This window comes from Cetorhinus maximus, chromosome 22 (genome assembly GCF_964194155.1).
Source record: "Cetorhinus maximus chromosome 22, sCetMax3.hap1.1, whole genome shotgun sequence".
In the NCBI taxonomy this organism is placed as follows: Eukaryota; Metazoa; Chordata; class Chondrichthyes; order Lamniformes; family Cetorhinidae; genus Cetorhinus; species Cetorhinus maximus.
In genome coordinates, this window is record NC_135900.1 from 25,799,003 (window position 1) to 25,816,815 (window position 17,813).

Sequence of the window (17,813 nt, forward strand, 5' to 3'; positions counted from 1 at the left end):
AGCTTTCCCCAGGAAGCACAGTAAAGGAGCATTGATCTAATGAAACATCGGCATCCATGGGTAGTGGTGGTCCTCTTCCACAGAATCTCAAACAAAACAAGAGAACCATCATAAAACCATTTTGTTTGGTTATTACTGTTGGCAACACTTGATTAAATATTCATTCTCATGAAAAATTGGACTGTGATATCCATGATTCAGTAATACATTTTTCATATTAATGGTGTATTTTCCCTTAATATTGAGTTCACAGGAGCTCTGAAAACAAATGACAAGCATTTGCACTTCAAAGACAACCTGAACATTCAAATTACATTTGCTCAAAATAAGTTTAAGAATAATTGCAGGTAATACTTTTCTCTAAATACAATGTACCTTCCAAATGTACATCTTATGAATTGATATTGTAATGTTAATAATGGGTAATCATAACATACCTGGCTCTGTAGGGGCACACCCTACCCTTCCATTCCTACACAGACTAAAAAAACAAGGAACACATCATTAGTTCCACTGGATATTATTTAACATTTTATAATTTTCAGAATTACTACAGCAAACCTGAAATGCAACAAAATTACATAGGATATATGATATACAAAAAGGCCATTCAGCCCAACTAGTCCATGCCAGTGTTCATGTTCCACTCGAGCCTCCTCCCATTTCTCCTCATCTAAATCTATCATCATAACCCTCTATTCCCTTCTTCCTCATATGCTTGTCCAACTTCCCCTTAAATGCATCTATATGATTTGCTTCAATCACTTCCTGTGGTTGCAGGTTCCACAATCTCACCACTCTTTGAATAACAAAGTTTCTTCTGAATTCCCTATTGGATTTCTTGGTGACTAACTTATATTGATTACCTCTAGCTATTCTCTTCCCCACAAGAGGAAACACTCTCTCTTGTTATTCATTCTATCAAAACCTTTCAGAATTTTAAAGATCTCTATTAGGTCACCCCTCAGTCTTCTTTTTCAAGAGAAAAGAGAGACAGCCTGTCAATCATTTCCTGAGATGTCTATGCATTCCTGGCATCATCCTTGTAAATCTCCTCTGCAAAACTGTGGCATAACTTTTAATAACTGTTGCATTGTACTCCAAGGTCCCTTTGTTCCTCCACCCCACTTGGAATTGCACCTTCCAAGTAATAGGTGACTTCCCTATTCTTTCTACCAAAATGTAATACCTAACATTCATATGTGTTGAACTTCATTTGCCAATTATTTGCCCATTCTGCAAGTTTATTAATGTCCTCCGGTAGTTTGTTGCAGTCCTTCTCAGTATTGAATATCCCCCTAGTTTGGTGTCATCTGTAAATTTAGAACTAGTGGGCAGAATTTTGCCTTCGGATGGCGTGCGGGCCCCACCGGCTCGGCGGTGGGTGGACAGCCGACCCCCGCCACCGAAACAGGGCCCGCCGCCATTTTGAGTGGTCAGGCCAATTAAGGCCTGCCCAGCAGCCTGCCCGACAGGAAGTGCTATGCGCCTCCTGTGTAGGGGTGGGGGGGAGGGATTCCATTCCCCATCTGTCAAAGTGCGCTCTTTCACGCATGCACACGAAAGAGCGCACTGCTCCCTGAGGCAAAGTCCTGTCTCAGGGAGATTCGTGAGAGGTAAGTAAAGTCTAAAAATAGATAAATATTAAAATTATTAACATGTCCCCTCATGTGACAATGTCACACGGGATGGGACATGTTAATAATAAATACATAAAATTTATTAAGTTTTTAAAAAACGGTCATGAAACTTCATCCCGTCAGTGGATGAAGTTTCATTAATAATCTGGAGCCCGGTGGGGCTCCTGGCCTGCCCGCCAGCCTTAAGGTTGGCCGGGCAGGTCTTTAGTTATCTTAATTAGCCTGTCAATGGCCTCAATTGGCCATTGACAGGTCGGCGGGCGGACAGCTGATTTCGCTGTCCACCCGCCTCCCTAAAAATTTAAAGGGACCTGGATGACGTCGGGGATTCCTCCCTACATCATCCCACGTCATTTTCCCCTCGGTGAATGGGCCCCGCCCTCAAATCACCGAGGGGAAAATCCTGGCCAGTGTTTTTGATTCCAAAGTCCAAATGGTTAATGTAAATTGTGTCATCAACTTTCTGAAAGTACTGAACAAAACTAATGACTGAACCCATATAAGCCTGAAAATAATTTAAGCAATTTATTGCAGCAAATTTGGGACAATCCTTTAAGCCATTTCATACAAAAGCCCATCAAGTGACCAAAGGAATCTCAGAAATCTAATTAAACATTGTTCCCAACTCAGCAAAGATTTAGAAATGTGATATGATTTCTCCATTCTCCATTACAGGTGTAGCGTGGAATCTGAATGGCAATCTTCAACAGACAAAGAACAGGGGTCATACCATGGTCCTGAGTTACTGAAGGTGACCTCTCCTGCCTGGAATATTCCTCCCATAAAGTGACAGGAGCACTGAGATCTAGAAGAAGCAAAAGGGAGACTCTGAGCCATGTTTCTTATTTACTGACTATATAACAACATTATACAAATATCTATGAAACAATTAGACTTTAAGGAATTGTGTATATCGTGGTGATTAATTTCTGAAGTGTTCCAATTTATTCTTTAGGAGAAGAATAATAGTGGTTCTCTGGAGAGGCTGCCAGTGAGTCATTTTTTCACATTATTTAGAATCAATGCCTTGATTAAGATTAGTGTCAAATCCATAGCTGCATTTAATAATTTATTTGCATGTCTTAATGGGCTCCATCCTGCGCTAAAATTCACCTTTGAAATGGAGCAGTCAAATGAACTCCCTTTCCTTGACGTACTAGCTGAGAACTCTGCCACAGTCTCCGCAAGCCTCCGTTCACTGGTCAATACACGCGTTGGGATTCTTACAGTTGCGCGTGCTATAAAATTGGTCTTATCAGCAACCTTGTAAATAGGGCCCAAGCCATTTGTGCACCATGCAAGATTGATGCTGAAATAGGGCGCATCAAAGACATCCTGCAGGATAATGGCTACCCTGATCAGATCATTTTGCGCTGTATAGCACACAAACTCATGAACAGGCCCTGAAAAAATGTCCAGTCTACCTCAGATTACCCTGGAAGAGCAAGGTATCTCACAAATTTGAGCAATAGGTGAAGCTAGCTGTTTCAATGCTTACTATGCAGTAGCAACACAAGTGGTATTCGCCACTAACAGGATGCTGCTGTCAAGTCAAAAAGACATTCTACCTATCACACAAATGAGTAATGCAGTATATGAATTTCAGTGTTAGAGTGATGCTAGATATGTAGGCTGTATGTCCCGAAGGCTGGTGGATCATATCAAACAGCCTGTCCCTTCCGCTGTTTGCAGTGGGCAAGGTAAAGACCATACCCAACTAGCCCATGCTTGCAAAACTCAAAATACAGTGTCCAACGTTAGATTCCAAAATTGTGATTCCGTGGTTGGACAATGTTTGCTAAATAATCCACAGTGTGCTAAAAAAATTACACTTACAACCAATTTAAGATTGTCAATCGGGCTTGCAATGCGGCACATTTGCGTGTACTGGAAGCTGCATATTTTAGTACAGAGGGCCCTGTTCTTTGTGGACAGAAAGAACATGTACACACATTGTGCCTGTTTCAACTAAACAAAATAAGTGAAAGCCATTCATTGATTCATTTCTCAGGGCAATGCTTTGTCCTGTCAGAGTCAAGCTGCCTGGTTTAAATTTCAAACAATGCTTGGTAATTAACTGTCATTCACCATTAACTGGTGCATTCTCCATGGCAACGTCTCTACCAATCAGAGTCCACTTGCCAACCAATCAGCACTCTATTCTCATACAGTATAAAGTTGTTGCTTCCTCTGACATTGGTATTCTTGTGATTGTCCTGCTGAGTGCAAAATGAAAAGCTTTGACAAAATGTCTTTTTTCAGCAATACTCAAATGTGGATTGAGTGAACCTCCTATTTAAAAACAGAAAGTGCTAGAAAAACTTAGCAGGTCTGGCAGCATCTGTGGAGAGAGAAACAGAGCTAACGTTTCGAGTTGAATATGACTCTTCATATTGGAATATATTGGAACATATTGGAATCTAGCAGAAAATTTTAGCAGACATCTCCCTCAAAGACAAAGCACAGCTCCAGTGTGCAGCACCTTTCTAGCACCCAGGAGAAATTCCTAATATTGGTGAATTTACATAATATCCTCAGGACTGTGTTCCTGAAGGAGGTGGTGATACAGGGCTCATGGAATTACAAAGTAGGTGGTTCGGTGAAAATGGCAAAAACCAAAATACATCCTCCAATTTAGGGTTTGTGTAAAGCACTCCTGGACAGGGTGCACTTGGGGCTAATATTGATTAAGGTAAGTAAAACTTGTGGAAAATCAGAATTTAGGTTCAGGTAGGTTTTATTACTGATGTGACTGCAGTCCCCAGGGTAAATGTGTTAACAGACACAGAGTGACAAAGTGTAATGAAATGGTTCAGTTTATTGCTAAACAGGAGTGATGCACTGGGACACAATAGTACAAGAACAAACTTACTGTGCCACACAGCGATGCAATATTTCATCATAGAATGTTCCATTTGGGCAGTTGCAGCCTTCAGCACAATCATCACCACAAACTTCATTTATAGAAAGTGACTGGCAAGTCCGTCCACAAGAAGAAGAACAGGTATGGTACAACATGTTAGCCGGGCAGATGATACCTATACAGCAGAAAAAAATTAAGCTGAATTTTACCAAAAGCATCAAGAAGATAAACTTATCCAGTGCACAACTATGACAACAACAACTTATATTTGTATACCACCTTTAACACAATAAAATATCCCAAGGTTCTTCATGGGAGCATTATAAAACAAAGTATAACACCGAATCACGTAGGAGATTTTAGGTCAGATGACAAAAAAGCTTGACAAAAGAGGCAGGTTTTAGGGAGTATCTTAAAGGAGGAAAGTAAGGAAGAGGTGTGAAGAGGTGTAAAGGGGGAATTCCAGAGCTTATGGCCTAGGCAACTGAAAACGTGGTCATCAATGGTGGAGAAATAAAAATCAGGGATGTACAAAAGGCCAAAATTAGAGGAGCGCAGGTGACTTGGAGGGTTGAGGGGCTGTAAAAGACCATGAAGATAGGGAGGAGCAAGGCCGCGGAGGGATTTGAAAACAAGAATGAGCATTTTTAAACCAAGATGTTGCTTGGCTGGGAGTCAATTGTAGGTCAGCAAGTACAAGGGTGATAGAGGAACAGGAGTCAAGACACAGGTAGCAGAGTTTTGGATGAGCTCATGTTTATGGAAGATCCTGACGGTGGTCCTAATCAGCCCATAAATGGGCATTTAATATGCAGATTGGCTACCCGCCACTAATGAGCAGGTTGTCTCTGCAGGTGATGGCTCATCTCCAGGAAGATTGCCTGGAGATGGGAACACGCGACTTCCATGAAATTTCTCCCGGTGCCGCCTACATGCTCCCCCCACTGTCCCCGTGGAGCTGGGGAGATTCCATCTTCGATGTGTCAACTGAGTTTCGATTCTGCATTGGCAGTGAGTTCCTGATCTTAGCCATCTTGTAATTGGGAGGAAGAGGGAATAGGTTGATGCCATGATACCATGGGCTGGAAGAGAAAATCAGAGATAAATCATCCTTCAGCCCCTATCATTTGCCTCATGGTGGCCAATTCAAAGGAACACCAGCCTGGAAGAAGAGTCTGGTCTTTTAGGTGGGCTTTGTTGATTAAGCGAACCAGGGAAAACAGGAAGACACAGAATAAACACCGAAACAGAAAGAAAATTTAAATTTTTAGCCAACAGTTAAAACTCTTACATTTTAACTTTCAATTTGTATTTCAAAATTATTGATCAAATGACTGTAGGACGAAAACATCGAGACAGTTCACTCAGCCAACCAGTATATGGAAATTACAACCATGTCTGCAGTGCTAAAGTCACCAAACTAATGGCACTGTATCTTCAATTTAAAATTTAGTTATGTTCCTTAAAGAAAGAAATGGAATCTCAACCTCCTATTCTGAATTTTTATTGCAAGAAATAGGGAAAATCCACCCTCTGTTCAACTCCTCACCTCTTGAAACTTTATCATCTTGGGTAATTAGAATTAGGTTTAACACAAAGATGTAGCGGCATTTTTTTGCAGTTGCTTGTTCTTTAACAAAAATCCAATGAGTTTTTTGTAGCTAGCACTGCCTGAGGAACAATATCACTAAACTGGGAAATCGTGAAATGCCTGTCTGAGAAGACTCAGCCTGCTGGAAGCATTGCGCATTTTATACATTTTTATGGGGCCATCATGCACAAGTTTGAACACTCTGCAGCTGTACTGCTGAAAATTTCCTCAGTAATAAACCTTGTTATTGACTATTTAGCCGCTGAGTAGTGTGAATGAAGCATCCTTGCAGTTCGGTCATGCTGAACTGTTTATCTTTCATTCTACAAAGTTGGATTGTTTAAACTCATCCACAACAAAGTTAAATACATCCAGCATCCTGCTTTCCATATATATTAAATAGGGAAGTTACCCATTTGTTTACAAAAGAGAAGAAATGCTCAAAATTTCAGCTCTTTTACTGGCTTTAACTGCAAATTTCACAAGTCATTTGCAAATTTCAGGAACTCAGAGCAGTATTGTAAAAATAATAACAATGGTGTATTTTTTGATTAATTGCAACTCCTCAAAAATAATGGTTAAAATGGTGAAAGTGTCTCGCAATCTGGTAGATGTTTTCAGACGTACAAACCCAACTGCATCAGCAAATCTTCCCCATTTAAAAAATTTTTCACCTCAGTTTTCTTCTATTCTTTCCCTTGTCGAGTCACATGCAATTGTCCATGCCACAGACTTCCATACATCGGCTTCAATCTTTTGAGATTAGCCGGATGGTGAAGCAGCTCGAGCAAGGCTGACAGCATCAGTTTCTCTCTACCTAAGGTGAAATACCTAATTATTGTTGATGGTCCAGCTAGCAGCTCATTGTGAGCGAGGAAAAAAAAATCATCCAAGTGGATTCAAAAACAGTCAGTTCTGCACTCGTAATATTCTACCTCGACGTCGGGTACACACCACTTGAGGTATCAAGTCTATAGAAAGTAACAAGTGGCATAACTCACTTTCAGAGACATTGCTATTTATCTCATCTACCTTGTTATTATAAATTCACCCTTAAAAACTTACCACAGTCTGACGCTTCCGATCTGAAATTGATATGAACCTTGTATTTGGTGCAAAGATAAGCATAGTGTGCAAGGGCTGTACACATGCATAAACTTCCACATTTGCAAGCATCATATCGGCACTGTTGATAATAGGGACTGGGATTCACAAATGAATGGCATGGTGCAAAGAGTTCTTGATTGAGAATATCACACATTGTTGACGAATATAAAGCTGGATGCGCAAATAAGGCAAAAAAGGTTTAAATTATCAAGTTTGTAGTTAGGAACTAGAAATTTACTCTTAGAAATGAATCAATGAAGCTTATATAACCACGGCATGTATCAGTTAAAAATATATACCATTCTGTTGGTTAGTATCACAGGGATCAACCAAAGGAATATTTAATGGAGTTATGCAAGCTGATGAAATCTTCCATGCATTGGCGTGTAACTGTGGAGTACCTTCAATCATACCTACAGGGGAGCTAGAAGTGAAAAAGGAAGGATTTACAATGCATTCTAACAAGCTTTCCTTACCAATAAGCAAACTAAAAACATAAGAAATTTTATACAAACAGCTGAGCAAATCTCACAACTGAGGAGATCTGCTGTACTCTATGTCCAGCTATGTTTTATGTAATTCTTAATATAGTATGCATCATCCAATATGCCTAATGACAAGGCTTATATGGCAATTAGCAAACCTTCCACTAGTGCTATTTTCATGGATCATGTTTTCTTCTTTTACAATAATCTCTTGAGGCTATATCACCAATATACAATTATCCTTCGATTATACGCTGCAGCATCTTGCCCAGCTATATCGGGCAGGATTTTTCGGATGGCTGGGTTTCCCACCCCATCGCTGAGAAAGTCAGCAGGGGTGACATCCCCACTGATGTGGAGCATTAATTAACTGGAGACAGGACTTCCACCCCTCACTCGGGAGGAAGTCCCACCTCAGAGGATGGCTGGCAGCTCAGGAGCTTTAGCAGTGCCACCAGGAATGTTGGTCACTGCTGAGGAAGGAAGGGGCCTCAGAATATATTTTTTCTAATTGCCCCTGATGAAGGGAAACCCCTCCGAGGAAAGCGTTTGGTCTGCCGTGGCTGACTTTCCTGCCTGTGATTCCCCCCACCCCACACTCACCCACCCCCAACCCCAGGCTGCCAATGGGCTGCCGCCACCATTTAGCCTCCCTGCCAAGCAAGAGTTGATCAGCTATCGGCAAAATGCCAATGGCCTGGGAAAATGGTCTTTAATAGGGCCTTTACAGTTCCAGCTTATCCAGTCCCTTACCCTCCATCGGTAAAATTCCCCAAAAGCAGGGCATGGTCAGAGAGCCGGTCTGCCATGGCTCCCCCCCGCCCCCCCCCCCCCCCCCCCCCGATTTTACTGGGCCCCTTCCCCCCACCTCATGAAGACAGCTAATATTCTCCCCGTAGTATTGACTTAAAAGAGAGTTCTCACAGATGTGCTCTGAAATCTAATGAAAGGAAGGTAACCCAGTTAAGTGTGCAACATGAAGCTAAAAAACCGTTCCTGAACTGAGATCAGCTACAAATCTTTACAGGCATGTCTACAAGTGTTTAATCTAGACAAGACAGTCTGTAACAAATTATCAGTTATATAATATGCTCTATCAAATTATATCAGGTATATAATTTCCTGGGCCTGTGCTCAAAGCATTTTTCACAATTAGAAATCAAGTTACATTATTTCAGCTTTGTATTTCATGTAAAAGGTAAAACTTTTCCAATTGGCAGTGTGGACTCACAGGAAGTCATCTCGTAAGTTTCCATTATATGTTCCACATAAGCCCACAGTGTTCCCCCTCCAACTGCTATCAACTTGGAGATACAGCCTTCCTCCTTCTTTGTCAAACCGCATCGAGAGACCAATGTTTGTCTTCACTTGTACAAATAGGGATGATAATCTACGACATTCAACTATTCCTGCAAGTAACAAGATCTGTATTTTACAAAATGCTTGCACTACAAATGGATAGCTCACAAGAACGTTTTATCTACAGCCAGGAGATACCAATATTTTCTTGCACTGCAATCAGAATTACATTAACAATCTAAGCTAAAGTATTTGTGAAATACAGCCCCATAGTTTGCAACATAATTAAGATATCTCATTTTGAAAATTTTCTGAGAGAAGAGTTTAAATTGTCAATGATTACAATCATTTTAGGAAAATGTTACCAGCAACAAACCGGAAAGGAAAAACATATCAAAAAGCCATGAGACAATAGGGAACATGGGGGCCACCTTCACCCAAATGGACAGCTGGAACCAAAGGACTTATTAATAATGAATATATTAGCATAAATGTTCTGTTCAGTTTTGCCTGTTTTGTCCATTTGCAATGGCAGGGGGAGCATGCGTGGTGCTGCCTAAAATTTGGGAATTGGGACATACTGCATACAATTTCTCAATTATAAATAAATAAATGCCATCACATTTCTACTTCTCTTTAGCTCTGAAGAAGAGTCATACGGACTCAAAACGTTAACTCTGTTTCTTTCTCCACAGATGCTGTCAGACCTGCTGAGTTTTTCCAGCACTTTCTGTTTTTATTTCAGATTTCCAACATCCACAGTATTTTGCTTTCATATTACACTTTCTCAATGTTGTCTTGTACAGAATGTCCATTCCTAATTATGCCCCAGTGGCAGTGCATGGCAAAAGCTTCCCAATATGATCAACAGCTCTTGTACGTTGAGCACAACGTAGGGGGAAGTGGTGGCATAGTGGTAGTGTCACTGGCCTCATATTGCAGACACCCACATGAAAGCTCTGGGGATCTGGGTTTAAATCCCACCATGGCAAATGGTGAAATTTGAATTCAATAAAAATATGACACATGGCAATGCCACTACCTGGAAGTTCCCCTCCAAGCCAAACACCATTCTGGCTTGGAAATATATCGCTGTTCCTTCACTGTTGCTGGGTCAAAATCCTGGAACTTCCTCCCTAACAGCACTATACACCATGTGGACTGCAGCAGTTCAAGAAGGCAGCTCCCCACCAGCTTTTAAAGGGCAATTAGGGATGGGCAATATATGCTGGCCTATTTCTACTTCTCTGAAGAAGAGTCATAAGGACTTCAAATATTAATGGTTGGCGGGCAGGCGAAAAGGCCAAGCAACCTTTTGCATTTTTTTGGAAACCATGGCCAGGATGACGTTTCCAAAAGCAAATAAAAATAAAATAAAAACTTTATTTTTTCATTAAAAACATGCCCCTGCTCATGTGACAGAGTTACAAGAGGGGACATGTTTTATTACATTTAATGTTCTTTTTTAAAAAATATCTCTTCATCTCCCTGAGGCAGCTCCGTGCCTCAGTGAGATTATGCAGCGCTCAGTCGCGCACATGTGCGAAGTTCGCGCTTGGCCTGCTTGCCCTCCTCCCCACCCCGCTCGCACAGGCTGCGCTCAGCACTGCCGCTTGCGTATCACGCTGGGCGGGCCTTAATTGGCTAACCAATTACAGACCATTTACAGACTTCCAAGCCCGCACGCTAAGGGTAAAATTCTGCCCAAGGGGCTTGACAAAGTAGATGCGGAGAAAATGCTTCCCCTGCAAATCTAGAACACAGGGTCACAGTCTTAGAATAAGGGGTCAATCGTTTAGGACTGAGATGAGAAATCTCTTCTCACAGGATTGCAAATCTTTAAAATTCTCTGTGACAGAGAACTGTGGGTGCTCAGTTGTTGAGTATATTCAAAAAAACAGTTGATAGATTTTGGGTACTTAGGGAATTAAGGCATATGCGGATAATGCAGGAAAGGTGAAGTTGAGGTAGAAGACCTGCCATGATCTAGCTGAATAGCGGAATGGCTTGGAGAGCCAAATGGCTTACTCCAGCTCCTATTTCTTATGTTCTAGGGAATATGGTGCCAGTTTCAGTTGAAGAGCATTAAGAGAATGATCATAGTATTATTAGGTTTAGAATTAGTTCTGAAAAAAGGCAAGGAAAAAAAAGGGAGTCAATTCATCTACATAGTTGACAAGGCCCAAACGCTATTTTTACATTTTATCCCCTTCCCACACCATTTGCCATCATTTATAAATGTATTCAGAACAGCAGTATATATTCAATGAATCTTATATGTTATCAGAGATAAAACATAGAAGGAATGCGCAACAATTATGATAATAGTGTGTGCTCTTAAATTGAAAGGAGTGGCATGGCTTTCAAATAACATTTAACGTTCCAGTAACATAATTCACATCAGCAAATAAAATATTATCTTTGCACTGCAAGTCATTTTGGCAAATAATGAATAGCTCTTTCTCCTGAAATGCTAATTATTCCTCTTTTACAGACTTCCATGATAGTAGAAGGGAACCAATTACCATTGTTATATGGCAGACCAATTGCTTGATGGATGCCAAGGTGTATTTCACCTGCTCTTGTTAGGGTTATTTGGTTGCTTGTATCACCTTCTATCACTAAGGTTACTGACTGAATGCAACTGTGGTCCAGATTCTGGAAGAAAAAAATTAAAACATACACTGTAAGTAAGGCTCAAACCTATTCACTCAATAGTTCTGACATAGGAATATTTTATGATAAAGCAAAGATATCATGTCACACATTACCAAGCTGAATTTATCAACTATTTGACTTTGGTAAACAGGAACACATTTCACCCTAAAAAATCCTATAATTTAATCAGTTGTGTTTTTTTTAACCATGACTCCGAAATAAAATATATTTCTTGTAAACGTCATTGTGTTCCATGCTATGTGAGCATTGAATGGCTTTTAACCCTTTTGGCTCCATTAATAAAGCACAGAAAAAGCAATGAATAAATTGCAGGTCAATCAGCATCTTGAAAAGAAAGGACGTTTTGGTGATAGCTTTTCATCAGAGCTGCTTTACAGAGAAAGAGAAAAGGATGAAGTTCTTACAGGGAGAAAAAAAAATCCCAGAAATTGAACATATCTGTGGGAGATAGCTTTGGAAAGTCCAATACTGGAGATAGAGGAAGCTATTTAAAACTTAAATCTGGCTGTTTTATTTTCACATATTGATAGGTCAGGTGTATATCTCCTTCTTTTTCTGTTTTCTTTTGGATTTTTAGCCTTTCAGTTAAAAAAAATTGAGTTTGGCAAAATTTTAACTCCACTGGGGTAACTATTATTGTACAATATAGAATATGCTTATGATCCCTAGGTGTAATTTTTATGATTCCCATGTGCAATTTTGAGGAAATCCCACTATCAATATCTAAAATTTAAGCAATTCTAAGAGTAATATGCAGCTGGATTTAATGGAGGCGATGGGGATCTTGCTTGCCACCTCTCCAGCTAGCAGGAGCCCCATGTCCCCTCTTTAGAGAAGGCTCATTGAATTAAGTGTCACTCAGACACTTAACAGGACAGTGGTGGACCTTAAAGGAAGTGGCTGCAGAGGTAGTGGAGGCATTGGTCGAAATATTCCAGAGCTCACTGGATTCTGGGAGGGTCCCAGCGGATTGGAAAACCGCTAATGTGAAGCCCCAATTCAAGAAGGGAGGGAGATAAAAAGCAGGAAACTATAGGCCAGTCAGCCTAACATCTATCACTGGGAAAATGCTAGAGTCCATTATTAGGGAAGAAATAACAGAACATTTAGAAAAGCAATCAGTCAGAGTCAACATGGTTTTGTGAAAGGGAAATCATGTTTGACAAATTTGCTAAAGTTCTTTGAGGATATAACAAGCAGAGTTGATAAAGGGGAACTGGTAGATGTAGCGTATTTGGATTTCCAGAAGGCATTCAATAAGGTGCCACATTAAAGGTAGGAGCACAAGATAGGAACTCACGGAATTGGGGGTAATGTATTAGCATGGATTGAGGAGTGGTTAGCACAGAAGACAGAGAGTCAGGATTAATGGGTCTTTTTCAGATTGGAAAGACGTAACTAGTGGAGTGCCACATAGATCAGTCCTAGGGCCTCAATTATTTACTATCTATATTAATGACTTGTGGCGTTGGGGGCCGAATGTAATGTATCTAAGTTTGCTGATGATACAAAAGTAGGTGGGAAGGCATGTTGTGATGAAGACACAAGGAATCTGCAAGGTGCTATAGGCAGGTTGAGTGAGTGGGCAAAAACTTGGCAGATGAAGTTTAATGTAGGAAAGTGTGAGGTCATGCACTTTGGTAGGAAGAATCAAAAGGCAGACTATTACTTAAATGGAGAGACACTCCAAAAAAGTGCAACACTGAGGGTTCTGAGTGTTTTTGTGCATGAAACACAAAAAGTTAGCATGCAGGTGCAGCAAGTAATTAATAATGCAAATGGATTGCCTGTATTGCTAGGGGATTGGAGTTTAAAAATAGGGAAATCTTGTTACAACTGTACAGTGTGTTGTTGAGCCCACATCTGGAGTACTGTGTACAATTTTTGTCCCCGTATTTAAGAAAGGATATACTGGCATTGGAGGCAGTTCAAAGGAGATTCACTAGGCTGATTCCTGGGATGAAGGGGTTGACTTATCAAGAACGGCTAAACAGGTTAGGCCTTCATTCATTAGAGTTTAGAAGAATGAGGGGTGATCTTATTGAAACGTACAAGATTCTGAGGGGGCTTGACAGGGTAGACGTTGAGAAGATGTTTCCACTAGTGGGGGAATATAAAACTAGGGGACATAGTTATAGAATAAGGGGACACGCATTTAAAACTGAGATGTGAAGGAATTTCTTCTCTCAGAGGGTAGTGAATGTCTGGAATTCTCTACCCCAGAGAGTTGTGGAGGCTAGATCACTGAAAGTATTTAAAGAGGTGGTAGATAGATTTTTGAAATATCGGGGAGTTGAGGGCTATGAGGAGCTGACACGAAAGAGGAGTTGAGGCGGGGCAGGTTTGAGGGGTTGAATGGCCTACTCCTGCTCCTATTTCTTATGTTCTTAAGTTCCCTGGGATTGAGTACCCAAAGGGCCAAAGCCGGCCCACTGAAAACTGCTGGCCAATCAGAGGCCAGCAGCTCAATTGAATGGTAACACCTCTGGGGAGGTGGAGCTGCTGCAACTATGACATCATCTGAAACCTAGTATCGTCACTGAATCCCAGACCACAGCTAAGTAGATAGAGTTACGAAACAGATCAGCCATGATCTAAGTGAATGAGGGAAGAGCTGAACAACCTACTCCTGTTCCTATGTTCCGATTGTCCAATGAAAATTAAGAAATGGGAAATAAACAGAGCAAAGGGCTGAGAAGGAGGGTGAATTAGAGTGGGTGAGTTCAATGTCAAATCAAGTACAGAAAGAGAAATAAATAGGAAACAATTGGTTCGAGAGAAAAATAAAAAGACAGAAAGAAAAAGTAAGCAAAAAATCATTTTCTATTTGCCATTTTTTAAATCTCCCATGACAATTTACTGCCTGAAGGATTGAGACTCTCCACTTTTAATTGGTCATTTTCTGGGCTGGAGAATTTAATTGGTAGTCATTAACAATTATCACATTGCTTAAAGGGTATTTGTGCTACTAATTACTAGACTTAATTTTGTGTGGCAAATTTATCAACAATTAATGTGTAAACATAGCAACTTCATGACACTCACAAGGAGGTTAAGGACGAAATGCTGTTTTTGCAAAGCTACATTGGAGCAGCGCAAATTGTCCAGCAGCGTGCAGCAATTCAAAATTTATGGGGTCTCTCTTCTTTGCCATAAATTGCTGAAAGATTTGAACATTAAGAATGCTGCATGTTGTTCACACACTTGTTTATTCAGCAATTTTTGGGCATTATTCAAGTATTCTGATTCTTTTCAAGATTCCTATTGGAGTGGATATGTTGAACCCTGATAGCCTATTTGAGATTGCCAAACTGTAGAAACAGGCTTCGGTTTAGAAAGGGGGAAATATACAAGCATTTTACATTTGACTACCTTGTATATTGAATGGTGAATGTAACAAATGGACTGCCCAGGGACAATGAAGGTAGATAATGTGGAAAATATTAGATGGACTTCCTAACCTTTCTTGTTCCTATATTTACCAATGTTGTCATGCTCACTTTGAACAAAACGTTCTCAACATTGAAATAAATGAGAAATACATGCAGCTTGGTTGCTGCAATTCACTGAATGACAACTTATACCTTTCAAGATTTTCATCAAAACGTATACTCTCAATTTGTTTGGAATGCTTTAATGTCCTGCCCAAAAATTCCCCTAAAATGTTTCAAACACAAGGGCATGGTAATGTAAAGGTATTTAGGAATACCGCCATCTTGAGTCATCAGCCCAAAGTAATTTTCCACATGGTGAAATAATTCAGCTTAAAATAAATGGAGATAACGAGTGCCAGCAACTTTGGTAATTACCAATTGACCATATTACAAAATGTTATTGCGAAAGTGAAGAATCTGTTGCAAAACATACAATACCTAGTTGACTTACATAGAAATGTTAAAGTTTTACTCTTATTTTATTCAGTCAAATTAAAAAACACACACATTGGTAATGTAAGAGTCAACTGGAATTTTAATCCCGCATTCTAAGCTTTTCAATTAGAAGAAGAATTTTTATTCTGTTACCTGGCCACAAGGCACATTCTGCAATGTCACAGTGAACTTGTTACTTCTGCGGCTCTTTGCAAAGATGTACTGGCATGTGCCAAGAAATGTAAAAATCCGGCCATCAAAAGTAGTAAAATGCATGTCTCCTGTGACTGAGCATTCAGCTAAAAGAAAGGAGTATTTATTACACTTTTTTTGGAGAATTTCAAACTTTCCTAAGCATAGAAAGAAAGAACTTGCTTTCATAGAGTGTCTATCAGGTCCTCAGGAGATCTCAAAGCACCTCACAGCCAATGAATTACTTTTTGAGATAATCACTATTGTTAGGTAGCCAAGTGCGGCATTTAATTTGCAAACAGCGAGATCATAAAACATCAAATTATATAAATGACCATTTAATCAAGTTGATTGAATGTTGGCAGGGAAACTGAAAGAAGTCCACTGCTCTTCCTCAAATAGTGCTATTGGATATTTTATATTTAACTGAACTGCAGCATTGAGCTTTGATGTAATGTTCAGTCCAAAAGACAGGACCTTTGACAATGCAGCAATTCCTTAGCATTACATTGAAATGTCATTCTAGGCTAGTCATCAAATTTGGGAAAGGAATGTCAACTACAACCTTCTGACTAAAGTGAGAGCGCTACTAAAAAGCCTAACTGACATTTACTGGAAATATTCGAGAAAAATCAATTTTCTTCATTGTGAAATTTGAAAAAAATCAACCTACCTAATTAGGTGATAGTGATAGATTACCTTATTATTGTGTTAAGCAGGTACACAAAATCTGACAAAGGAAACATTATTACCTGGGCAATCATTGTCTGTACAGTTCCAAACGCCACCACTGCAAATGCTGCAAACATCAAACATGCCTGTTATTGTTCACATCTAAACACTATATCCGGGGCAGGATCTTCCAGTCAGCGAGCGTGGACGGGGCCCTCTCGCCGATGCGTAAAATGAAGCGGGGTGATGTCAGGCGGGCAACCCGACGCCACCCTACTTCATTCACATTTTCAGGTCGGCAGGCCAAGTCGATAGTGTGCCTGCCGACCTGAAAATGGCCTATTAAGGCCATTAACAATGTAATTGAACTCATTAATGGACCTGCCCATCCAACCTTAAGGTTGGCGGGCAAGCCGGGAGCCTGCATGAAAAAGCATGAAATCTCATCCATGGGAGGGATGAGGTTTCATGAGGATTTTAAAATGTCAGAATATTTTAAAATATAAGTTATGGGCATGCCCCAACTCATGTACCAGTGTCACGTGAGGGGACATGGCAGGGGAATTTTTTTTTCACCTGTATTTCAAGTTGAAAATCTGAGCTGATCTCCCTGAGGCAGCACTTAGCCTCAGGGAGATCTGTGCGCTCTTTACCCCGACCGGGGGCACCGTTCAGGAGCCCACCTGTGCCCGCTCCTGCACTTCCCCCCTAACGGGGGGAAAATGTTGCCCCTGACTTACAATATGGAAATATACTAACGAACCTCATGAATTATTTAAATTAGACGGGAAGAAAAATATTTAATGACTACAAAAGTAATTAAAGGTTTAACAAATTAGCCAACTAATACACAATTAAGGCAAAATTGTTTTTACTGCTTCTCATTTTTAGTATTCCACAACATACCATTGAGGTCAGTAAGTTAGTCTTTCTATATAGAAACATACCACATATTGCAGCCCTCCTGTAAATGAGATCCTATAGGATAGACTGTGCCATGGTATATACACGGGCAGTTAGATACAGATATACAAGTTCCATTCTCCATGACAAGTCCTAAACAAAATTAGAAATATATACACAAAATAATTACTCCATGTTTCATCCTTTTATAAGTCGACAGAGTGGACACTATTGGAGAATCTACAAAAACTCACACTCGCCCACATCTTGTGTCTAAAATGCTCCTCCTCAGATACTACAGCTACTTTCATAAATTATTTTACAGTTGTGCTTTACATTTTGTTAAATTTAATAGTGCTAATAAAACATATTTTGATTTGACTTACAATGCTGGTCTTGTACATCTCCTAAAAAGGTCAGAAGCCAGCCTTAACACAGAAGATAACTGGTTCCACCAGCCCTTACCCATGCCCAGTAGCTGCTCAGTATTTTTAGTTAGCTGATAGTAATCAT

General features: G+C 40.2%; 1 protein-coding gene across 1 annotated transcript in view; it reads right to left on the bottom strand.

The window, feature by feature from the left end:
• The window catches only part of otogl (otogelin-like), a 198,979-nt gene that overhangs the window by 158,977 nt on the left and 22,189 nt on the right, over positions 1-17,813 (bottom strand). Inside the window, exons 10-19 of the mRNA XM_078568563.1 lie at positions 17,345-17,453; positions 16,478-16,524; positions 15,687-15,832; positions 11,511-11,643; positions 8,918-9,095; positions 7,501-7,625; positions 7,160-7,372; positions 4,513-4,678; positions 2,371-2,445; positions 438-481 (exon numbers count right to left, since the gene is read on the bottom strand). Of these exons, the coding sequence (XP_078424689.1) occupies positions 438-481; positions 2,371-2,445; positions 4,513-4,678; positions 7,160-7,372; positions 7,501-7,625; positions 8,918-9,095; positions 11,511-11,643; positions 15,687-15,832; positions 16,478-16,524; positions 17,345-17,453 (1,236 nt within the window). The remainder of the gene's footprint in view (positions 1-437; positions 482-2,370; positions 2,446-4,512; positions 4,679-7,159; positions 7,373-7,500; positions 7,626-8,917; positions 9,096-11,510; positions 11,644-15,686; positions 15,833-16,477; positions 16,525-17,344; positions 17,454-17,813) is intronic.